The 26,319-nt window shown below is 38.7% G+C and overlaps 2 protein-coding genes across 4 annotated transcripts in view; both read right to left on the minus strand.

Annotated features, from left to right (window-relative positions):
* The window catches only part of LOC109200033 (myelin-associated glycoprotein), a 75,793-nt gene extending 54,420 nt beyond the window's left edge, over positions 1-21,373 (minus strand). The window contains exon 1 of one of the 3 annotated variants that reach the window (XM_025911294.1): positions 21,145-21,373. The gene's annotated coding sequence lies outside the window, so the exon portion shown is untranslated. Of the gene's footprint in view, positions 1-145; positions 165-491; positions 730-21,144 lie in introns of those variants that run through there. The other 2 variants (XM_025911293.1, XM_025911295.1) reach the window with 2 other exon arrangements.
* Positions 9,437-26,319, minus strand: part of LOC109200035 (myelin-associated glycoprotein) — a 29,498-nt gene continuing 12,615 nt past the window's right edge. The window contains exons 6-9 of the mRNA XM_025911306.1: positions 17,707-17,714; positions 17,566-17,601; positions 17,056-17,070; positions 9,437-10,077 (exon numbers count right to left, since the gene is read on the minus strand). Coding sequence (XP_025767091.1) covers positions 9,892-10,077; positions 17,056-17,070; positions 17,566-17,601; positions 17,707-17,714 — 245 coding nt within the window. The 3' untranslated portion in view covers positions 9,437-9,891. The remainder of the gene's footprint in view (positions 10,078-17,055; positions 17,071-17,565; positions 17,602-17,706; positions 17,715-26,319) is intronic.

Consider the following 26,319-nt stretch of genomic DNA (forward strand, 5'->3'; position numbering starts at 1 on the left):
GTGATTAATAAACGAACAGGACTGCGTATCATGTGTTACTGTTTAGGCTTAAATCGGCTCGCAGTGACGTGAAATATTCCCTAATACGCATTAAACCTTTCTCTCCATCGTTTTGCCACTTCTTCCAAACTAAACTTTTTCCTACTTTTTTTCGTAAGAAATTTGATTGGGCAATCCAGTGTCAGTAATGAAAATGAAGAAACGGGCTGCTGCCAGTGCTTCCTGGTCGGTCCATCAGCCCCAAAGTGCGTATGTCCACCGGGAAAATGCCCGGTTTGCCAGATTACCAGTCCAGCCCTGCCTCGGGCCGAGCATGGTTAACATGTAGACTGAAAGTGTCGCCTTTTGGCTCAACTCTCGCTTCATCACGACAGACCGCTACTGCTCATGATCGAGGTGGTCACTTTTAACCTAAGCACAAAACTTAAACGCAAAGGTACCCCACAGTTCATACTCTGATCTATTCTATTGTCATTACAGTACTGTTTTACCTGCTTCTACTCAGTTGTTTGTCTCTGCAAATCTCTTTCAGGAGGATTTTCAAATCTTTCCAGCTGGAACCACCCACTTCACTGGAATACTAGAAAGAAGTACAGCAGTCTTACTAACATACAAAAACATAATCAGGATAAAATGGCGGATACAAAAAATCCTTCACTGGAAATGGGACAGGGCCGTTTCTAACTTTTTTGAGGCCCTATACAAGATTCTGTTTGGCAGACTCTATTTTATAACATTACACAGGGGGTTCCAGCTCTTAAAGACATTGCTGTGGTGGTTGCTATGGATGCATGGTCCACAGCAATCACAATGTTTTGGGTGAACTTGGCGTGTACAATTCCTGTTTTAAGCTGTCTGCCAAAGGGGGGCTGCATTTCATTTCACAGTGCCAACAGTCTGCTATAACTTGAATTCAAACCCTATTTTATACTTTAAGAAAAGGCCTGCTATTGACGTTTATAACACACACACACACACACACACACATATATATTTACACCCGCTGAAACTTTATCTCACCATGACAATGTAACTTCACTAAAACCTTTAAAATATGTGGTATAAAAGGGAAAAATGAAGTCAAAGAAGGCCTTGAATATACTCAGTCATCTATTTATTTTTACTCAGAAATGCTAGTTTGATTTTAGTTTCCATTTGTATGATTGAACCAGAGTCAAATTTGACCATGATAGAATGGAGACCGGCCCATCTGTTCACTCCCCAACAAGACACTGAGTGGATAAGTGTTTATATAATTAGATGACTGATGTTGAATATGAATATTAAATGGAAATCGACTTTTAACACAAATTCCTATGTAAGATTCGGCAAGTGTAATATGGATTACATATGTCTGAATTCCTAACCCTAACCCTAGGGAAAATTTCATTTATTTCAGTATTTCAACTCAAAAGGTGAAACTAATATATGATATAGACTCATTACATGCAAAGCGGGGTATTTCACGCCTTTATTTGTTACAATTTCGATGATTACAGCTTACAGCTTATGAAAACCCCAAATTCAAAATCACAGAATAGAATATTACATGAAATCAACACCTCAAAGACCAAGGAACTGGTTGTGAACTTCGGGAGGTCCAGACCATGTCCACTGCTGGTTCAGATAGAGGGAGAGGAGGTGGAGGTGGTCAGCACATACAAGTACCTCGGGCTGTGGGTGGACAACAAACTGGACTGGTCATGCAACACGCAGCACCTGTATAAAAAAGGCCAAAGCAGACTGTATTTCCTCAGGAGGCTGGCTCTGCGGTTGGCATGAAGCTGGACACTCTGGTGACAGTGGCAGAGAAGAGGACATTAAAGAAACTGTTGCTCAGGTTATGAAAAAGAGGCTAAAACAGCAATACTTTCTCTGGATGCCCAAAAAGCGTTTGATCAGATTGAATGGCCTTATATATTTGAGACTCTAAAACAATTTGGTTTTGGGGAATATTTTAGGGATTGGATTAAAAATGATTTATCTGTGTCCAGTGTCCTGCATTCTCACTAACGCAGATAAATCCTCCCCCTTTCAGTTACAACGTGGAGTGAGACAGGGGGATCCCCTCTCACCGCTTCTTTTTGATATAGCTCTGGATCCCCTTGCCATTAACATAAGAAACCACCCAGGTATACAGGGAGTTAAATTTGGGAATGTTGAAAGTCTTGTTAATATGTATGCAGATGATTTATTGATCTGCCTTTCCGAACCAGAAATTTCATTCCCTAATCTTTTAAATTGCATTAAACACTTTGGGAAATTATCAGGATATATGATCAATTGGGACAAATCTGAATTTATGCCAATAACAGATAATCTATGCCCAAAGTTTCTCAGCTCACTCCCATTCAAATTAGTGACTACATCTTTTACCTACCTTGGCCTTAAGATCTCTAAAAATCCCAAACTCCTCTATAAATTGAATTTCTTGGAAATGCTGGACAAGCTCAAAGACGATATTAGAAAATGGAAACTGCTTCCTCTGTCTTTGATTGGTCGAATAAATGCAGTTAGAATGGTGTCTTTGCCACAATTTTTATATCTTTTTCAAAACCTTCCTATTTATTTGCCACTTAAATTTTTTAAGCAGCTTGATTCATTGATTCTTTCATTCATTTGGGCAGGAAAACCCCCTCGGATATCCAAGGCTCATCTTCAAAAAAATACTTCCAGTGGGGGGTTAGGTCTCCCTGTGTTTAGACATTGTTACTGGGCAGCAAATTCAAGAGCTGTATTGCTCTGGCAGTGGGGTTCGCCTACTGATTATTGTTATGCTAAGCTTCCGATCTGGTTCCAGGTAGAGGCAGCAACAGTATCTGAAGCCTCATTACCGGTCTTATTGTTTTCTAACATGGGTTCTTCTAATAATTCGATCAGTCGTAATTTTGTTGTCAAACACTCCTTAAAGATATTAAGTCAAATTAGGAAATCTCTTAAACTACCTGACTTTTCGGTTAGAATGCCTATAATACATAACTACTTGTTTAAACCAGGTAAAATGGATAGGGTGTTTTTAGAATGGAGGGGAAAGGGACTGAAATGCATTGAGGACTTATATATAGATGACAAATTTTTGTCTTTCCTTCAACTTCAACAAAAGTTTCAGTTACCTCAATCACATTTTTTTCATTATCTTCAAATAAGGAATTTTGTTCAACGAAACTTTTCAGACTTTCCACTGAAGCCACTAAGTCATACTTACTTGGATATAATTCGGAAAGCAGATTTTAAACATCTGATATCTCAGTTTGTCAAGTGCTTTACAATCCCAGTTGATTCTGATCGAATTAAGAATACATGGGCTGAAGACCTTGGTGTTCCTCTGTCTGAGGACCAGTGGTCAAACTGTTTGTCCAATATTCAGAAAGGCTCAAGAAATGCCAGATATAAATTAATCCAGTTTAAAGTCATTCACAGATTACATTTTTCTAAACTTAAACTTAACCGGATCTATAATTCTGTATCCCCCTTATGTGATAGATGTAATATCGGTGAAGGTTCCCTGGCACATCTATTTTTGCATTGCCCTGTCTTGAAAGCTTTTTGGAGCCAGATTTTTACGTGGTTTTCAAACCAATTTAGGAAAAAAGTACCACTTGATGGTACACTAGCTATACTTGGATCATTTGCATCAATCAAATCTTTTTCCTTTTCACAAAAACAGATAATTACAATGGGTATGCTGGCTGCAAAGAAACTTATTCTTTTACAGTGGCGGTCTTCTTCGGCCCCGTGTTTTAAAAGGTGGCTTAATGAGATGGTGTCTGTGGCCAGGGTGGAACAGATAAGATTTGATAGAAAGGGGAAACTGGCGAGTTTTTGTATGATTTGGCAGCCATTTCTAGAATTCTTAAAAATTAACTGATCATAATTCATGCCTCACACTCCGCGCAAATTTTCTTATGTTATTTTACTCCTTATTTAGTTAATATTGTTAGAATTTTTTCTTCCTTCTCCTTCTTTTTTTTTTCATGCTTATAAGTTCACAAACGCTAAATGTAGTAATTGTCCTCAGTTGAATCTGTATAAGCATGTTGTGTTTAATTTAAAAGCAAAAAATAAAATAATAACAAAGAAACTGTTGGACATTATGAACAATGCTGGGCATCATCTGCACACGGTCATAAACAACCAGAGGAGTCTGTTCAGTGACAGGTTGCTTCTCCCAAAGTCAAGGACCAACAGACTTCAAAACTCCTTTGTCCCACACGCCATTAAACTGTTTAACTCCTCGGTGGAGGGGAGAGGGAGGAGAAACAGGAGGACAAAGGAGGGCGGGAACAACTAATCTGCAGTGCCCTTTTCACTGTGCAATATTTTTTCATATTCAGCGGTGCAATAGACTCAAAATAGTTGAAATGTGCAATTCCCTGGTCATTCCTATTATCCTATTTATCGCTATTATATACTCTGTATTTATATATGCCTCTGTGTTTATATATATGTGTATATGTGTATATATGGTATATTTCTATTTCTGCTTACATTCTTTTGCAACTTCTGTCGGTGCTGTGCTACTGGAAACAGAATTTCCCAGAGGAACCCACCCGAGGGATTAATAAAGTTTTATCTAATCTAATCTAATCTAATCTAATCTCTAAATCAATAAAACAAGGATTTTAAATAGAGAAATGTCAGACCTCTGAAAAGTATAATCATACATATGTACTCAGTACTTGGTTTGGGTCCCCTTTGCATGAATTACTGCCTCAGTGCGGCGTGGTATGGATGCTATGAGCCTGTGGCACGGCTGAGGTGTTATGGAAGACCAGGATGCATCAATAGCAGCCTTCAGCTCTTCTGCATTGTTCCGTCTCATGTCTCATCTTTCTCTTGGCAATGCTCCATAAATTCTCTATGGGGTTCAGGTCAGGCAAGTTTGTTGGCCAATAGAGCACACTAATCCCTGTATGATATCGCTGTATAATTACCTATATGATGACTTAGACTAATAACGCATGTTAGATAATAAAAGTTCTACATGAATTCAGCTAACACAATTATTTATTGCATATTTTCTTTGGATTTTCTAAAATAACTTTACAAATAAATACAAATCTCATATTGTTACAGCTTTGAAATACAGAACTTTAAAACTTTCCCTCATGAAAGGTAATAAATCAGTCATCAAGACATCTTTTATATGCAGTAAATGACTGTCAAGATAATTCTGACTATAAAGTCAATGTATTAATGTGAATTTCCTTTGTCAAAACATGCTGCTGACAAAAGTTGAAAACATGACAACTCACTATAGTAAAACTATGTGAAACCCCCCCAAAACTTGCAATGTGGCAAGTGACAAAGGAGCATTTTGGCACAGTATGTCACAATTATAACATACATCTTTAATCAATCACAGATAGGCTTATTCAGGACATCATATGGGTATTCTGCAATTTGGTACATCTTTATATTTATATATCAACTGGCATGTAGCCCACATGTAATATCACAGCAGGGCTGCTGTACATTGAATAACCAGCAGATATCAGTACTTCCAAATGAGCTGTTGAACGGGTCTTCATGTGATCTGGCTTTTGGCAAAGCAAAAAGGCAGATAACACGGCAACAAAGGCAAACTACCATGAGAATTGGACATATTCTTGGAAATGCTAACTAAGGAAATACACAGGAAACCACCAAACAGACAGGACAGACACCTATAGGGAGGTTGCAAAAAAGAAAGAAGGAAACTAAGGACTTAAATAATCATTAGTTAATCAGGGAGATAGAACACACCAGGCAACACAGGTGAATTAGATCACAATAACAAGACTAGGGCAACAGAATTGAAACACAATGCACACAGGACAAGAGACTACCAAAAGAAGACAGGACACAAACAGAGATAGACCCAGATTCCAGACACATAAACACAGAGGGAAGGAGTAAACACAGACATGTGAATAACAGGAAGCCCAGACAACCATAGAGACAGGGCACAGAGTAGATACGGAGACATGACCAGGGCCAATGATGAAGATAACTAAATATTGCAAACTAAGGAGAGATCAGGATTTAAAGAGATTATAGTTTTATGTTTAGTTTGTAGTCTGTAAACTAGACACAAACCAAAGGTAAGTCAACAGTGAAACAAAGACTGACATTGCACAGACCCAGAGAAACCATACAGGGGACATGACAGACTGGAGAGACTGAAGGTAAACAAGCACAAAGATACTGAAGACAGGACATGGAGACAAGGACAGACTGGACACAAAAAGAAGAACCAACATATAACAAGAAATCAAGAGCTATAACTATCAAACTCAGAGGCACTCAAACATAATATACTCAGGAACGAGAACATAAATAATTTCAGAATTTCAAGACAATTTATGATAAGCCCATAAAAAATTCAAAATACTGAGTCAAAGGCAGCAGCTGAGTATAAACATAGAATAGAATAGAATAGAATAGAATAGAATAGAATAGCTTTTTATTGTCACTGTTACAAGAACAATGAAAGGCAGTTTGGCATCTCTCCATGTGTGTGGAGTACACAATAGCGTAAGTATTTACACAATAATAGACAAATTTACATTTACACAAGAAGATATGTACAAGTTATACATACACCTGCAAACATACACGCACATACATACATATATGTATATATACATATTTGCATCTGTACATGCATACACACACATATTTCCACATACACGCTTACATCTATATACATACACATACATGCCATGTAACTAGCAGGTGCATTGAGAGGTGCAGTGTGATCAGTGATATTGCACATTGAGTGTGTGGGGGGAGGATGATATTGCACATTGAGTGGGGGGGTGCTGTTGGAACTATACTAAATAATGTTATAATAAATACAGTTTAAAGAGGTAAGGGTGTTGGTTGCATTGAAGTATAAACAGAAATACAATTTATAAATAAGGTGTAATGTCCATGAGTGTTGGCAGTGCAGTTATCCTCCAATCAGGGTGGAGGTAGGGCATGTTTGACAGCCTGTGGGTAAAAACTTCTGTTGAGTCTGTTTGTCTTTGACCTGATGGACCTGTAGCGTTTACCAGAGGGAAGGGGGGAAAAAAGTGAGTGTCCAGGGTGCGAGGGGTCTTTGATGATGATGCTGGCTTTCTGCTGAAGTCTGCCAGTATAGATGTCTCTGAGGGGGGTTGAATTACAATCAATTACAAAGAATGGACAATGGCAGCAAATAAACTGAGGGGAATACGATATGACCAGAGATTACAGAATAAATCAGGAATTGAAGTTAACCTTTACCTGGATTACTTAAGGACTTTATAAAGTCACAGAATCAACAATTTCCAAGAAGTTTGGTTTCTTACTTGCTGTTTGAGTGTGAATTAGAGAGTGGCTAGTAAAGATTAAAAAAAAAAGACAGAATGCAAAAAGTCATAGTTTGCTCCTAATAATCATTAATAAATAGAACGCATCAAAAAAACAGGCACAGATTTTTACAGTGTTAGTTTCTGTTCTGGCAGGGGCTGTCTCTGGTGATGTACACATGGATGGCAGGAACAGCATCTGGCACATGTTGGTGAAACATCACAGTACACTGGTGCAGCCATGTCAGCTATTTGACACGCTGGATGGGAAAAGCTGTTACGGTGTGTTCACACTGAACACGATAGACGCGACCAGAGTGTCAGGTTTACATGTAAAGTCAACGGAGAAGTGCGATGACGCACGACTGAGGGTCCCGCGAAAATCCAGAAGCAGATTTGCGTCGCGAAAAAGTGTCAGTCGCGCGTCCAAGTAGTGCGACTGACGCGTTTGACGCGCGAATAAAAATACGCGCGTCAGTTTGTGTGGTGCATTTTGTGCATTCGCACGTATCGTGTCTACCGCTCGAGTTGGAAAAATCTGAACTCCAGCGTCAATTCGCGCCACGACAACCAATCAGGAGCCTGGTGATGTGGATCTGAGTTCAAAGGGGCAGGTCCAGCCAAAGCCCTTCATTCTTCATTCAATACGGAGGAAAGGCTAATAAACGCGGTTGCAAACCACCCAGAGCTGTATGACACCAGGTCCTTTCTGTACCGAGACAGGAATAAAAAGGACCTAGCTTGGAGGAAGATATGCAAAGAGCTCGGGCAACCTGGTAAGTTCATTCATTTCTCTTTTGAATTTTTTGACTGACCCGGGAAAGCCGCGCTAAAGCTAGCAAGCCCGCCTACTGCTATGCATGTTGTCATATAGGAATATATGTTATTGTTAATTTATAAACAGTAGTGGTCCCGCTGTTCATCCGTCACTGCCTCGCTTTTTCGCAGAATTTTTTATTGCACAGTACAACTTTCAATAATGTGCACTGCATTCTGCAGCCTTATTGACAAATTTCCTCCGTGTCGTGTCTCCTGCGCTTACCAAATTTATCATGTTTGGTTTTGATAACCATCACGTCCAATAGAAAAAACAGCACAAAACACCCATAACTATGACCCTCGTTCGGAAATAGACACCTGCACCGAGGGAAAAAGGCGCACAAAAGTGGTGCGCAGACGAAGAAAAAACGCGGCATATTAATACTTTTACATTTTAAAATCTACAAGGTTTGCACTTTGAGAATCAACTTGTGAGAACTTTGAGTAATGCTCATGTGTGTGACAAAAAGTGTATAAAGTGCGTGGCGAGGGGCTAGTTATTCTGATAACCCCTGCTGCAATAAATGAGGGACCACTGTATATACTTTCTCTATGACTATTGTTTTCAACCTGTTAACATTCAATATTGTCTTGACAGAGCCAACTGATTCTGCAGCAGAGCCATCCCCTGTTGCTTCTTCTGGCTCCCCAGTCCCTGGTCCCTCAGCTCCTGCTGCTGCACCCACAGGTATGTAATTGTAGCAACAGATGTACAGCAAGCACTGATAGCTTTTTACTCACTTGAATTCCCTTGCGATTACCTTTACTAAATATCTACAACCAATCTGATTATATCCTGTTTTTCTCAATGTTGAAAATGAAAATCTAGTAGCAGCCTTCTCATTTCTTTGTGTTGTTTTGTGCTGTGTTTTACAGGCCCACAGAGGAGGACAGCTCCAAGGTGGACGAGGGACTGGTCCCAGGACGGTCCATCGGCAGTGGAGCTGGCCATCCTGGAGTCCCTGAAGAGGCCACGCCAGTCTCCAACGGAGCATCTCCTCCTCAGCCTTGTTCCTGCTCTGGAGAGCATGCCGCCTCAGACGAGAGAATTTGTCAAATTTCAAATTTATGAATTAGTTTTTGAAAACAGCACAGCTGTGTTAAATTTGGAAACATTGGACCCTAGAAATCAGTAGTTTTCTGATGAGGCAGCAGGCTCTCCAGGGCAGAAACAATGTTATTATTTTTATTATGTTATCTTATTTTTCTCCTCTTTCTCCCTGAGGCTCTTCCACTTTAAGCTGGGTCCTTTTTATTCCTGTCTCTCTGTAAATAGTTATATTTTATATATTTATGTTTAATGTTATTCTGTTTGAGAATTTTAATATTATTTGAAATAATTTTTTGTAATGACTAATGTCTCAGTTCCACTACACAGCAAATATTGGCACACAACTTGACATATGTAGAATTTATTTCATTTGATTTGATTTGATTCAAATATCTCAGTGAATACAGAATAAAGATTATCATAAAGCAAGAAAGCACGAGACAAGGCTAATGAAAAGGTATTGGCTGAAGCATATGCTTATTATGCCAACCCTTTTAACAAAAGATCTTTTAGCATGCAGCTCCTGTACACAGGGCTCGAAGCAAAGAATAAAACAAAGCATTTCATATTATACTAATGACAAAATATACTAATATATAGGAACATAGTGAAGACCAATTATTTAAGAGAATAAAGAGAGGTTATTTTCTTTTGGAGGCAAGCTCCATTTATTAAGAACATTTAAAAAAAAGGCAGGAACGCTCTTTAGAGGTTTGTGGGTGGCTCAGAGCTGTTGTGGGGAAGTTGCTGGGACTTCAAATGGGCTATTCTTTTGGCTGCCAAGACGCTGCTCCCTCCGCCGAGAAGTGGGCCATGAACTTCTTCACCAGGACAGCCTCTCTGGAGGAGTTGTTGGCTGCTACACGACCCAGGCCTTTTTTGAAAATTAACCTGTGATAAGACATAGCATATCAAGATAGAATTGTTATTATCATATAACTAAAGATGAACCAAACTGTTCACAATTTTATCTAGCTCTCAGGTTTAAAAAAGGCTGGTGACCCCTGTTATAGAGTCTGACAGCTGCAGGGATTATATACAAATATTCAACTGGTTCTATACCAGAATTAAACCAGGTCTAAAAAAAAAAAGAAAAAAAAAAAGGACTTCATAAGATAGACCTTCTCAGTATCACTACAAAGATTATCAACAGTGGTCCTCATTCCACAGTTTGATATCAGCAAACACCGAGAGCATACATTGATATGACACCACAGCCATGCTATCATTGCAAACACTGATAACAGCATAAATCGAATTAAATCAGGACTTGATGAGACCTTTCGAGCATCACTAGAAATATTATAAACAGTCGTCTCCATACCACAGTTTGCTATCAGTAAACACTGACGGCATTTACTGATAGCATACCACAGCCGTGTATAAACGGATAGTTTAGCATATATTAGCACAGGCATCAATGAAGGACTACCGTATTAAACACTTTTACTAACCTCAGGCAGATGAACAGGTGCTCTGCAGGTGGGATTGAGCGCCTGTAGTTGGTGTTTAGGCGGGCGATGCTTGGAGTGACGCGGGACAGCAGGTCCTCAAACTGGGTGAGGGAAAGACGGTGATATCGCTGAAAGCGGTATCCAGACGTATCCAGACGCAGCTCCTGGAGCAACTTGTGAAACTCACCAAACTGCTCACGCTTCTGGAGGACCTGATGGACACAGGTACGGCGAGGACGTCCTTTACGCCGCTGCTCTGCTCTCCACAGTAAATAGAGAAGGGAGACTCTCTCTTCAAACGCTAGATCGACAGCTGCCATCTTGCAAACATACCGTCTGGCACTACTTCCTCCCACATTTCCGCTTCACAACGCGCGAATAATTCATGTTGGACACGCGTGGAGATGCGAATGTGCACGCGTCAAGCTAGGGGCGTCTGGCGCGTTTCGGTCGCGTCTATCGCGTTCGGTGTAAACACACCGTTACACCACGCTGCTATGCCACCCAGCCTAACGGAGGGTGTTGCAAGGCTGCTGGATATCATTGGAGCATTTTGTGGAGGGGCTTCCAGGAGGATTGGCAGAATGGGTCAGATGTCACTGGCCAGCAAATCCAAGGGCCAGATATAATTGTAATCAGCCAGTGGGTACTATGTCTACCACCCCTGCTCTACGCCTTTGACCAGTTGATAAAAAATGATGGTCTGCCCTTCCGTATTTTGTAAAGATTATAAGTAGTTGTAAGCTGATACATTTTTATAAGTTAACAGTTATATTGCAACTGATTATTGTCACCGTCCCTCTGTCCTTGCTGGCTGAACCTGCCATTTCTGTTTGTTTCCCTACATCCCGGAGCTCCCTGTCTCTCTCTCCCTTTTATGTGTGTTTCTGTGTTTGCCTGTGTCCTAGGTTTTGTACAGCATTGGGGTCTGAGAGGTTCCTTCTCTGGAGACAGCCACACCTGCTGATGATCACACTCACCTGTTGCTGATGAACCCATCACAAGCGGTTGTTGATCAATGGTCATGACAATTTGCATATTAATGATTGTGTTATTGAGTTATTGTGCAAACGTACTATTTATAACAGGAGTCTCAAACTGCAGTCCTCGAGGGCCGGTGTCCTGAGACTTTTCCATGTGTCCCTGTTGCAACACACCTTAATACAATTAGTAGGTCATTAGCAAGAGTATAGAACTTGACTACATGGTGAGGTGGCAATTCAGCCATTTGATTCATGTTAAAGCAGCTCATGAGTGAATGAACATGGTGCAATAAAAGTACTTTCAGAAGTACATTTTTCTAAACACCTACATTTACTTAAATTTACTTGAGTAGGATTAGGGGTTGCCACTTCAGCGTGCAGTCAAGTTCTATACACTTGCTAATGACCTACTAATTGTATTCAGGTCTGTTGCAACAAGGACACATGGAAAAATGTTTCAGGACACCGGCCCTCGAGGGACTGCAGTTTGAGACGTCTGGTTTATAAGGTTGGGGAAACCTGCAGTCCACTGAGACTGAAGAAATCACTTGGATGAGTGATGAAATGTTTCTCCCACGGAAAATGCTATGTCCAGATGAACAGAATCAACCTTTTGGCATTTACTGGCCTGGATGATTGAGCATGCATCAAGACTCTCCATGTTAATGTCTCTCGCTCCCGTGTGTCTTGTCTCCATGTTTGTATCTCAGTCCCTCGCCCCCTTTGTCTCTTAGTTTCGTCACGGTGTTTCGTCTTCGTTACCATCCTTACTATTTTCCCCTCTTCCTCTCCTTGTGTCTCATCTTTTGCCTCCCTGTTTGTTTTTCTTTGTTGCTGTGACAACACTGAAACAGATAAATAAAGGAGACACCTTTCATTAAGGCTCGGTTTTTTGCCTCCTCTAGTCTCCTTTTGGGTCCTCTTAAAAAAACAACAACAAAAATCACATAACCTGCTGCTGGCAATCATGACACATTTGATTATACATTCATATATATGAGGACAAAAAGTCCAAGTATATACCATCACTATGACATCATTCAGCAGGAAATGTATTTTATTAGTTTTCATAGGTGGGGTAATTGGGTAGCTGGTACATATTGTAAATTTGAACTGACATTCTGTCATTCTGTAAAACTGAGTGACAAAAATGTGGGCATATTACCCTCTGAGAGGCAACACAGAAGAAATACCAAATCAAGCAATGATTTCTAAATGAAAAATTGCATGTTCAATCTGTCATGGTTCTGGGTCCGTTGGACCCAGTATTTTGAGTTTATTATGTTATGGTTTGTTCTCGTATTCTCTTGTAGTGCTGTTAATGATTAGGATGATGATTATTACTTCTGGGTTAGGTTTTGTTATCTCGCCCTCATGTTTAGTTCAGGTTCCATGTGTTTTATTCTGTCTTTCAGTGTCCTGTCTGCATCCTCGTGTAGTGATCTCGTTTCCTGTTTTATTCTGAAGGTCTGCGTCTCATGTGAATGTGTTCGGTTTTACCTCTTGTCTCGTCTTGTTAATTACTCCCAGCTGTGTCCACCACCTGTGTGTAATCTCCCTGTGTTTCTCTGTGTGTATTTAACTCGCGACTTCTGTCTTTGTAGTTGCTGCTTCGTCTGTGTTGTTCCCCTCGGTCTCCCAGTGTCTCACCGTCCATCTTCCTGTGGATTTTCCTGTGCCCCCCTGCACCTACGTTTCTGGTTTGTTTTGTTAGTTTGCCCAGTTTAGGTTTTCCAGTTTCATGTTCACCCGCCTCTATTGTTTGTATCTACTCCGGTTCAATAAATACTCACCTGCACCAGAGCTGCCGCATTTTGGGTCCTATCTTCAATTCCACACGTCTGCCACACCGGACGTGACACAATCAGAGGTTTAAATTAATGATATATCTGGTTAGAAAACAGCAACTTTTGCATTAAGTTCATAAGTGCTCAAGAAACGTGTCATACAAAAAAAGGACATCCTCTGAAGTATAAGCAAAGAAAAAAGAGAATACATCAAAGTAATGAATGTAAAATAAATCTTTTCCTATACGATATGACCTTAATAACCGTTATTTGAAAATTTAAATTGTAATTGTATTCTTCTTAAGTTGCTGTTAAGATTACATTGTTTTTTTTCTGTGATACTGAGAAATGAATAGAAAGAAGAATTTAATGGACCATTTAACTTGGGTCTCTCTCTCTCTCTCTCTCTCTCTCTCTCTCTTTTATTTCTTTGCCTGAAAAATAAGAAAATAAAGATTGTACGATTTTTTTCTTTTTACTTTGTGATTTTAGAGCTAAAATTTCATTAAGTTCAAGGAAAGGTACACTGGCAGGTATACAACCAGAGACACAAGCAAACTCAATAGGATGAGAAACGTAATTCAAACAAACTCAATACAAAAGAAGAACACAAGGAAAGAAAAAATAGTCGCAGTGAGAGACAATGGGAAGGACTGGACAATAAACTCTAAGGCACAGGTGGAAAAATGAGGGTGTGGCAAAGAACAGAAAGACAGAAGTTAAAGACACAAAGAGAGCCAAAACATAACTTTGCAGACAAAGACCTCAGAGGGACAAAGAGAGGGAATCATGAAAGCCTAATGTAAAAGAAATGAAAACAATCAGAGAGTAAGACACATACAAAATGTGGACAAAAATACTGGGCCACCTACACATTACACAAATTGAAGGAGCTTTAAGGCATGGAAGCCATGCCATAAAGCTCCCAGCACACATTGTTTGTGGTGATGTTACAGTTTTTCTTCATCGCTAATATTTCTCACTCTCCACTCCAGTGTGGTTATCAGGTTATTTTGTAGCGCTAGTGTCTTCTCATATTATCCCAGTGCATACATTTGCAATCCCCTGTGCTGTTCCTGTGCATCCATTGGTCTTGCCTGTTGCCTACTAGCTGGCTTCTCTTCTCCAGATATTCTCTTTCAAAGACTTATTCAACACATCTATCTGTCCACCCTTCAGTTGCTCACTTTTCTTACAGAGACTAACTCAGTGGCTCCCTTCAGTGTTTCCTTGCTACCACCCTCAAGTAAGTAGGCAACAGAAACTGCTTTACACTTCCGGTCTTTGCAGCAAGGATGCAGCCCCTGAATTTGGACACAGCCATTGAATAGTCTCACCCGTGAGAGTTCATGCCCTGGAAGTAGTCTGCCCTTGACCAATCAGAGTGAGTCTTTTGGCCACCAAAGACCAACAAGAGCGCCTGGCCGGACAGATGATGGAGCCCTCATGGGACAGTGAAAGGGGACATGGCAACAGCTGTGCAAAGCAGCACAGGAATGGACACTGGTTTGAGCAAGGAGTCAAGGAAAAGGGAAAGACCATCTCTGAATCAAGGAGGAGGCCTAAGGGTACGTCTTTCACCATCGTAAGATAGGCATACACTTGGCCCATTTTAAGATGATTTTTTAGTCATGCGACCGTTGACCATTGATCGATGATCATTGGTCAGGGGGTTATGACAATTTGCGTATTGATGGTCATGAAACTGACCTAAGACAATTGTTTGTCAGTGGTGCTAGTTTCAGTCATTATGCAAATATATTGTTTTTAAGGGTTGGGGAATCTCCCTGCAGCCAGCTGAGACTAAAGAAGGCACTTGGATGAGTGACAACATTTTTCTCCCACTGAAAACGCTACATCCAAATGAACAGACTCAACATGTTGGGAAAGTAGATTACGGTTTTATAAAAATGTGTTCATAACATACATTTATAAAACATGTTATAAAATATAAACAGTGTTTATAAAACTTAAAGCTTCACAATGCTCAAGTAATGGTGTCACTCAGAATATACAGCAGGTGTTATCATAAGCCATCTGCAGAGGGTGTGTACACAGGTAGCACCAATTAACCAAAAATTAATCACTACACATAATTTTTCCCCTCATAATAACCATTAATCAAATGAAGTATTAACATGTGTGAATGCTAGACAGAAAGCACTTAAGCATAGAAGAAAATGCTTGTGTCAATGGGTGTATAAAGTGCTTATATTGTCCATTTACCATTTACGAATAATAAAATATGAGTGAGACAAACAAACAATTCATTCAAACATTTTGTGTATATTCATATATTGTATCTTTAAATATCTTTAATAAATCATAAATGAAGCTTTGTAACCTTTGTGACGTGTTCTTAAATCACAGTTAAGAGCTACACATATGTGTATAACAGAGCAGATATCTTGTTATTTGATCTCCTCCTCAATTTAACGGTAACATGCAACACACACTGTATTCACAATCTATTTGAATGAAAAAGTTAACTTATTCGCTGTCGAATATTATGCAGTTGTAAGTTAAAAGTTAAAGTTAAAATTTTACTGAATACTGAAGGTCTTTGCCGTTCAAGCAATAAGCAGCAATAAATTCAGTCTCAGCATAAGTGAAGATTTAATGTTCAAAAACAGTTTTACAGTATTGATAAATCGATTTAGAAAACAGGAAGTGGTGGGCTCGCACTGCTACATGCACAGTTAACATTTCTGGGAAACAATAGTGCAACCTTTAAAGTATGAAAACAAAGAGAAAGCATCATATTAGTTGATTAAAAAATGTTAGAGGCTAACTGTTGAAAAAAAAAGCCATTCCCCTCTTTATATTTTGATACTTTTTCATATTCAATTTTTGTGTTTTGCAAGCGAATGGAAAAAGAAGAATGTAACCATTTGACTTTGGTCCCCTTGATTTCATTTCATTGCCTGAAAAATAAGAAAATACAGGTTTGAAGTATATATGATTTTAAATTGAAGCAAAGAAACAAAGGACAGAAACAGAAAGTAACAGGAATAGGTGAGAAAACACAATAAGCTGGAAAACTTCAAAATTGGAAGTAAAGTGTTAAGGGAAAATATATTTCCTAGTACTTATTTTCTGCTTATTTTGTCTTATGCAGGCCAGTATATTAAAAGGCCACTTTTCAGTTATAAACTGTGTCATAGGTTATTGCTTAGCCAGACTGAAACTGTGCAGAACAGGAAGCTTTGTGCAGAGTTGCAGAGAGCATCGCCTACGTTTGCACTGCTGAAAGAGAACAACAGGAAAAGAACTTTGGATCGTAAATCTAGACATGAGGAACTATGGTGCAGATGCTTTTGCAGCTAGGTAGCAGACATGTAGAATTAAAATAGATAAAGTGACGGTTTTGTAGGGGAGGAGGGAGCTGACTATAATATAGGCTATAGGCTTGTAATGCTTCAGATCTGCTGATGCTTGTATTTAATTTTTAAGGACTCCTGAAAATCTAACACAACTTGTTCAATCTGACTTTTTTACTTGTATTTAATTTTTCTAATGTTTAAAAATATGTAGAGTATGATAACATTGTGAATGTAGATAATGCTGACAAGAGCTACAACTGGAAATTCGAAAGAAGCAATAACATAATGTGGATATTTAAGCAGCATTCATTTTTCATCTCACCTTCAGCGTCTTCCCCTGATGAAACCACAGAAAAACAAGAACAGAAAATAAGATATAATTTTAAATGTAATATCTAAACCACCAACAAAAATCAACATGAAAAAAACATGAAGTCACTGTTAGACAATTGAGGCATTTGTGCACGAAAAGTTAGCCCATCTATGAAACAAGTGTAGTACCAAAAACTTAAAACGCCCTTTGGCCTTTAATCAGAATGACTTAAAGTGATTTAACCAGAAATGTAATCTCAAAGACCTGTGTGGATGTACAATTCCAAAGATTTTGGATTAAAAACTAAACAAATAAACAAACAAAAAACAAAATAAAACAAAACAAAATACACGCAAAATACAAGCAGATTTAATGCACCAAACTGTAAATTTAAAAACAATAGATAATCTGGAAAGCCTGTTCCACATGCTGTGATAAAAACAATCATTATATTGTTATCATATATGATGACAGGCTCAGAAACCAACTGTATCTGATGCAAAATATTTTTCTACTTACGTTCCTTCTTGATTTTGAAGCTCTGCAATACGGTTCCTTAAACAGAAAAATATACATATATCAAGAAGTGTACTGTAGAACTGATGAGAGGAAAAATGTCTCCTCCTTATTAACAGAATAATTCTCTATAAAATGACTCACTTGTATTTATTTGCCATTAAAATGCAGGGGATGCCAAAGAGCAGAGCTGTACCAATCCCCACTACAGCAGGAATGATGATGTGATTATAGTTCTCAATACCTGGAAAGAGACAGAATTGGTATTTGTTTGGTTTTTTTTGTTGTTGTTTCTTTAGAATACAGACAACATTCATCTAAACATACTTTTCATAGTGATATTAACATTTGCTTAATCATGCAAAGTTAAGGGTTAAAAAATATATTGGAAGTAAACTACTGAAAGGATCTCACGTTTTACATGGAGTGTGAAAGTAAAAGATGATTTCAGGCCTCCATTAAATTCAGCAGTGCAGGTTATCTCTCTGTTGTCATCCTCCTCAGGAATAAATGTCAGGATGGACTGTGTCTCCCAGTTTCCTTGTTTAATATCTTTATGATGCACAGTGACCTTTGCACTATCATGATTCCATGTGAGTTTAGGAACATGAGTGGGGCAGGTGTGGATGACTGAACAGGTGACAGTGTAGGGCTCTCCTTTAGTGGCTGTCTGAAGTTTAATCACTGTAGGCTTTGGAGGCTCAGCTGAAAATGAAAAAGGCAGACAAAAAGTAAGAGGCAAAGTGATTTAACAGAAAACTGGTATAGATGTTTGAAGTCATGGAAAGTTGGTGACATACTGAGCATGTTCAACTCGACACAGTCTTCAACAAAGGAGAACTTGTCCTTGGTGGGGTCATTGTTTTCTGTTCGCACTAGTTCAACCCGGAAACAGAAAGGGCCATTGTCATGAACTTTAACATCAGTTATTTCTAAGGTGCAGTTGTTCTGGCTCAGCTCTCCCAACATCTTTGTTCGGTCCTTAAAGTTGTCCTTAATCAGTGTAGGATCCTCATGATAGATGTTTCTTTTTGTGCCATCTTTTTCATGCCAGATTCCTCTGAGTCTGGAGGAGGGCAGGTTTCCTCCAGTATGGGAGAATGAACATGGTAACACAACACAGGATGTAACCAGAGCATCAATGCTTTTTACAACAGTGGCCTTCCATTCATCACTGGACGCGGAGCTACAGATGGCTGAAAGAGAATTAAGGGAATGTCACTGAAATAATGACTTCTCTGCCATTTCTTATAAAGTTATACAGTGTTTGTAAAGCAATTGTAAACCAACAGGTGACTCATTATGTTACCTGCAAAAAGCATACAAGTTATCATAAACTTTGTTTCGTTGTCCATGTTTCTTGAGGGTCTCGCAAAACACTGCAGGATTTTTCCATGAAAAAAATACAAATAAATAAATAAATAAATGCATCAAAATCACGTCAATACATGGAAATTACAACACAGTTTTAGAAGTTAGACAACTTAAAAAATATATTTATAATAAACAGGCATAATTAATATTCTCATATGGACTATTATATTGCCGTTTATATTTTGCCTGCACTATTTGTCTCTGAAAGCAGCAAATCTCTCACTTGTCAGGTTCCCTGTATATTTAGCTTTAATGTCTTTGCCATCGTACTGCAAGAAAGTATCAGGGGTTCCTAAAGTCCCCAATCAATATCTCAGGCTTCATTACAGTGACTTAAAAAAAAATAGAGAGAAGCTCATGCCAGAGCCAGCGAATTTCTTGGCAAATTACATAGGCTACAATACTGTGAAAAAGTGTTGGGCCATTCATTTCATGTTACCAGGAAAATGGGAAATAAATAGTGGTTTATTGAAATATACAAATAAAAATTGAATTACAAAAAGTAAGGCAAAAACAAAGTTTTATAATTGTAACAAATTCGATATTTGGTATGACCATCTTTATTCTCCAACACAGCCTGAACTCTCTTAGGCAAGCTTTCTTAAAATCTCTTTAAGTAGTTCTCAGCAATAGTTCTTCAGCATAACTTACAATAATTTCTTTTGAGTACTCCAGTAGATTTTCATAACGTAGAGGCTGTGATCAGCTGACCTGCTGCTCTTTGTGGATTTATACACCTGAATTCAACCAGATGTAAGCCAATGTTTCTTTAGTTGTCCTGCCTGATTTCCATTTTCCACACCGACAGTATACTTTTTATACTAGACTGGCACTGTGCACCAGTCACAGACTGTTTTTTTTTTTTTTCATTTTTTTTTTTTACTTTAAATCCATCACAGTGCAGCATACTAACCTGTTTATCCTGCATTACCTGTAGATCATTTTCATGGAATCTTTAATTGACACAGTTAGTTTAACTCAGTTTGTTTTGCAGCAGGTTTCACAATATGAAAAACATAATGTCACATGTACAGACCCGATATCTGATTTATAAACATGAGGACTTACATGTAAGCTTGAAATTTCCAGTTTATCAGATCCCACTGAGGAGTCCTTACCTTTAAGGAAACAGACAAAATATAGACATGAACGGGACCAATTAACAACAAAGACAACCTAAAATACAAATACCGATAAACTAAAAGCACAAGCAAGCAGAACTAGTAAATATAACACAAACAACATAATAATGAATAAACAAGACTCAAAACTCTATTAACAACAAACACTGTGGAAACGACCCAGGGACGCTAGCACACACACAGTTGGTGTGTTTGCTGATGTTTGTTGGGCTGAAACGTTGCATTTTAAGTTACCTGCATCTTAAACAGCCTTTAACTTTAACGTCCCTTTATGTTCGCTACTCTTTTTTAGCGCTAGCTCAAATTCAAATGCAAATTTTATTTGTCACATACACGATCATACACAGTACGACATGCAGTGAAATGCGTATTACTGTGCAATTTCCGAAAAGACACGAGAATGAAACTGAAATTAAAAATCAAGTATAAATTTAAGTTAAAAATCACAGGTGTGCAAATCAGCGGAGTGCGGATGCTGAATTACCGAAACCCCAACAAACAAACAAACAAAACCGACTTTAACCCCTGACTATGGCACACGATTGTGCCTCTTTGATCTCTTTTTATGCGACATCCCCTGGTGATTAATAAACGAACAGGACTGCGTATCATGTGTTACTGTTTAGGTTTAAATCGGCTCGCAGTGACGTGAAATATTCCCTAAACCTTTCTCTCCATCGTTTTGCCACTTCTTCCAAACTAAACTTTTTCCTACTTTTTTTTTGTAAGAAATTTGATTGGGCAATCCAGTGTCAGTAATGAAAATGAAGAAACGGGCTGTTGCCAGTGCTTCCTGGTCGGTCCATCAGCCCCAAAGTGCGTATGTCCACCAGGAAAATGCCAGATTACCATGTCCGGCCCGAGGCAGGGCTGGAGGCAGTCTACATGGTTAACATGTAGACTGAAAGTGTCGCCTTTCGGCTCAATTCTGGCTTCATCACGACAGACCGCTACTGCTCATGATCGAGGTGGTCACTTTTAACCTAAGCACAAAACTTAAACGCAAAGCTACCGTCCCACAGTTCATACTCTGATCTATTCTATTGTCATTACAGTACTGTTTTACCTGCTTCTACTCAGTTGCTTGTCTCTGCAAATCTCTTTCAGGAGGATTTTCAATCCTTCCAGCTGGAACCACCCACTTCACTGGAATCCTAGAAAGAAGTACAGCAGTCTTATTAACATACAAAAACATGATCAGGATAAAATGGCGGATACAAAAAATCCTTCACTGGAAATGGGACAGGGCCGTTTCTAACTTTTTTGAGGCCCTATACAAGATTCTGTTTGGCAGACTCTATTTTATAACATTACACAGGGGGTTCCAGCTCTTAAAGACATTGCTGTGGTGGTTGCTATGGATGCATGGTCCACAGCAATCACAATGTTTTGGGTGAACTTGGCGTGTACAATTCCTGTTTTGAGCTGTCTGCCAAAGGGGGGCTGCATTTCATTTCACAGTGCCAACAGTCTGCTATAACTTGAATTCAAACCCTATTTTATACTTTAAGAAAAGGCCTGCTATTGACGTTTATAACACACACACACACACACACACACACATATATATTTACACCCGCTGAAACTTTATCTCACCATGACAATGTAACTTCACCAAAAACTTTAAAATATGTGGTATAAAAGGGAAAAATGAAGTCAAAGAAGGCCTTGAATATACTCAGTCATCTATTTATGTTTACTCAGAAATGCTAGTTTGATTTTAGTTTCCATTTGTATGATTGAACCAGAGTCAAATTTGACCATGATAGAATGGAGACCGGCCCATCTGTTCACTCCCCAACAAGACACTGAGTGGATAAGTGTTTATATAATTAGATGACTGATATTGAATATGAATATTAAATGGAAATCCACTTTTAACACAAATTCCTATGTAATATGGATTACATATGTCTGAATTCCTAACCCTAACCCTAGGGAAAAGTTCATTTATTTCAGTAATTCAACTCAAAAGGTGAAACTAATATATGATATAGACTCATTACATGCAAAGCGAGGTATTTCTTTGTTACAATTTCGATGATTACAGCTGACAGCTTATGAAAACCCCAAATTCAAAATCACAGAAAATTAGAATATTACGTGAAATCAACACCTCAAAGACCAAGGAACTGGTTGTGAACTTCGGGAGGTCCAGACCATGTCCACTGCTGGTTCAGATAGAGGGAGAGGAGGTGGAGGTGGTCAACACATACAAGTACCTCGGGCTGTGGGTGGACAACAAACTGGACTGGTCATGCAACACGCAGCACCTGTATAAAAAAGGCCAAAGCAGACTGTATTTCCTCAGGAGGCTGGCTCTGCGGTTGGCATGAAGCTGGACACTGGTGACAGTGGCAGAGAAGAGGACATTAAAGAAACTGTTGCTCAGGTTATGGAAAAGAGGCTAAAACAGCATTACTTTCTCTGGATGCCCAAAATGCGTTTGATCAGATTGAATGGCCTTATATATTTGAGACTCTAAAACAATTTGGTTTTGGGGAATATTTTAGGGATTGGATTAAAAATGATTTATCTGTGTCCGGTGTCCTGCATTCTCACTAACACAGATAAATCCTCCCCCTTTCAGTTACAACGTGGAGTGAGACAGGGGGATCCCCTCTCACCGCTTCTTTTTGATATAGCTCTGGAGCCCCTTGCCATTAACATAAGAAACCACCCAGGTATACAGGGAGTTAAATTTGGGAATGTTGAAAGTCTTGTTAATATGTATGCAGATGATTTATTGATCTGCCTTTCCGAACCAGAAATTTCATTCCCTAATCTTTTAAATTGCATTAAACACTTTGGGAAATTATCAGGATATATGATCAATTGGGACAAATCTGAATATATGCCAATAACAGATAATCTATGCCCAAAGTTTCTCAACTCACTCCCATTCAAATTAGTGACTACATCTTTTACCTACCTTGGCCTTAAGATCTCTAAAAATCCCAAACTCCTCTATAAATTGAATTTCTTGGAAATGCTGGACAAGCTGAAAGACGATATTAGAAAATGGAAACTGCTTCCTCTGTCTTTGATTGGTCGAATAAATGCAGTTAGAATGGTGTCTTTGCCACGATTTTTATATCTTTTTCAAAACCTTCCTATTTATTTGCCACTTAAATTTTTTAAGCAGCTTGATTCATTGATTCTTTCATTCATTTGGGCAGGAAAACCCCCTCGGATATCCAAGGCTCATCTTCAAAAAAATACTTCCAGTGGGGGGTTAGGTCTCCCTGTGTTTAGACATTATTACTGGGCAGCAAATTCAAGAGCTGTATTGCTCTGGCAGTGGGGTTCGCCTACTGATTATTGTTATGCTAAGCTTCCGATCTGGTTCCAGGTAGAGGCAGCAACAGTATCTGAAGCCTCATTACCGGTCTTATTGTTTTCTAACATGGGTTCTTCTAATAATTCGATCAGTCGTAATTTTGTTGTCAAACACTCCTTAAAGATATTAAGTCAAATTAGGAAATCTCTTAAACTACCTGACTTTTCAGTTAGAATGCCAATAATACATAACTACTTATTTAAACCAGGTAAAATGGATAGGGTGTTTTTAGAATGGGGGGAAAGGGACTGAAATGCATTGAGGACTTATATATAGATGACAAATTTTTGTCTTTCCTTCAACTTCAACAAAAGTTTCAGTTACCTCAATCACATTTTTTTCGTTATCTTCAAATAAGGAATTTTGTTCAACGAAACTTTTCAGACTTTCCACTGAAGCCACTAAGTCATACTTACTTGGATATAATTCGGAAAGCAGATTTTAAACATCTGATATCTCAGTTTGTCAAGTGCTTTACAATCCCAGTTGATTCTGATCGAATTAAGAATACATGGGCTGAAGACCTTGGTGTTCCTCTGTCTGAGGACCAGTGGTCAAACTGTTTGTCCAATATTCAGAAAGGCTCAAGAAATGCCAGATATAAATTAATCCAGTTTAAAGTCATTCACAGATTACATTTTTCTAAACTTAAACTTAACCGGATCTATAATTCTGTATCCCCCTTATGTGATAGATGTAATATCGGTGAAGGTTCCCTTGCACATCTATTTTTGCATTGCCCTGTCTTGAAAGCTTTTTTGAGCCAGATTTTTACGTGGTTTTCAAACCAATTTAGGAAAAAAAGTACCACTTGATGGTACACTGGCGATACTTGGATCATTTGCATCAATCAAATCTTTTTCCTTTTCACAAAAACAGATAATTACAATGGGTATGCTGGCTGCAAAGAAACTTATTCTTTTACAGTGGCGGTCTTCTTTGGCCCCGTGTTTTAAAAGGTGGCTTAATGAGATGGTGTCTGTGGCCAGGGTGGAACAGATAAGATTTGATAGAAAGGGGAAACTGGTGAGTTTTTGTATGACTTGGCAGCCATTTCTAGAATTCTTAAAAATTAACTGATCATAATTCATGCCTCACACTCCGCGTGAATTTTCTTATGTTATTTTACTCCTTATTTAGTTAATATTGTTATAATTTTTTCTTCCTCTTTTTTCTCCTTCTTTTTTTTTTCATGCTTGTAAGTTCACAAACACTAAATGTAGTAATTGTCCTCAGTGAATCTGTATAAGCATGTTGTGTTTAATTTAAAAGCAAAAAATAAAATAATAACAAAGAAACTGTTGGACATTATGGACAATGCTGGGCATCATCTGCACACGGTCATAAACAACCAGAGGAGTCTGTTCAGTGACATGTTGCTTCTCCCAAAGTCAAGGACCAACAGACTTCAAAACTCCTTTGTCCCACACGCCATTAAACTGTTTAACTCCTCGCTGGAGGGGAGAGGGAGGAGAAACAGGGGGACAAAGGAGGGTGGGAACAACTAATCTGCAGTGCCCTTTTCACTGTGCAATATTTTTTCATATTCAGCGGTGCAATAGACTCAAAATAGTTGAAATGTGCAATTCCCTGGTCATTCCTATTATCCTATTTATCGCTATTATATACTCTGCATTTATATATGCCCCTGTGTTTATATATATGTGTATATGTGTATATATGGTATATTTCTATTTCTGCTTACATTCTTTTGCAACTTCTGTCGGTGCTGTGCTACTGGAAACAGAATTTCCCAGAGGAACCCACCCGAGGGATTAATAAAGTTTTATCTAATCTAATCTAATCTCTAAATCAATAAAACAAGGATTTTAAATAGAGAAATGTCAGACCTCTGAAAAGTATAATCATACATATGTACTCAGTACTTGGTTTGGGTCCCCTTTGCATGAATTACTGCCTCAATGCGGCGTGGTATGGATGCTATCAGCCTGTGGCACGGCTGAGGTGTCATGGAAGACCAGGATGCATCAATAGCAGCCTTCAGCTCTTCTGCATTGTTCCGTCTCATGTCTCATCTTTCTCTTGGCAATGCTCCATAAATTCTCTATGGGGTTCAGGTCAGGCAAGTTTGTTGGCCAATTGAGCACACTAATCCCTGTATGATATCGCTGTATAATTACCTATATGATGACTTAGACTAATAACGCATGTTAGATAATAAAAGTTATGCATGAATTCAGCTAACACAATTATTTATTGCATATTTTCTTTGGATTTTCTGAAATAACTTTACAAATAAATGCAAATCTCATATTGTTACAGCTTTGAAATACAGAACTTTAAAACTTTCCCTCATGAAAGGTAATAAATCAGTCATCAAGACATCTTTTATATGCAGTAAATGACTGTCAAGATAATTCTGACTATAAAGTCAATGTATTAATGTGAATTTCCTTTGTCAAAACATGCTGCTGACAAAAGTTGAAAACATGACAACTCACTATGGTAAAACTATGTGAAACCCCCCCAAACTTGCAATGTGGCAAGTGACAAAGGAGCATTATGGCACAGTATGTCACAATTATAACATACATCTTTAATCAATCACAGATAGGCTTATTCAGGACATCATATGGGTATTCTGCAATTTGGTACATCTTTATGTTTATATATCGACTGGCATGTAGCCCACATGTAATATCACAGCAGGGCTGCTGTACATTGAATAACCAGCAGATGTCAGTACTTCCAAATGAGCTGTTGAACGGGTCTTCATGTGATCTGGCTTTTGGCAAAGCAAAAAGGCAGATAACACGGCAAAAAAGGCAAACTACCATGAGAATTGGACATATTCTTGGAAATGCTAACTAAGGAAATACACAGGAAACCACCAAACAGACAGGACAGACACCTATAGGGAGGTTGCAAAAAAGAAAGAAG

Source organism: Oreochromis niloticus, linkage group LG11 (genome assembly GCF_001858045.2).
Source record: "Oreochromis niloticus isolate F11D_XX linkage group LG11, O_niloticus_UMD_NMBU, whole genome shotgun sequence".
NCBI lineage: Eukaryota > Metazoa > Chordata > Actinopteri > Cichliformes > Cichlidae > Oreochromis > Oreochromis niloticus.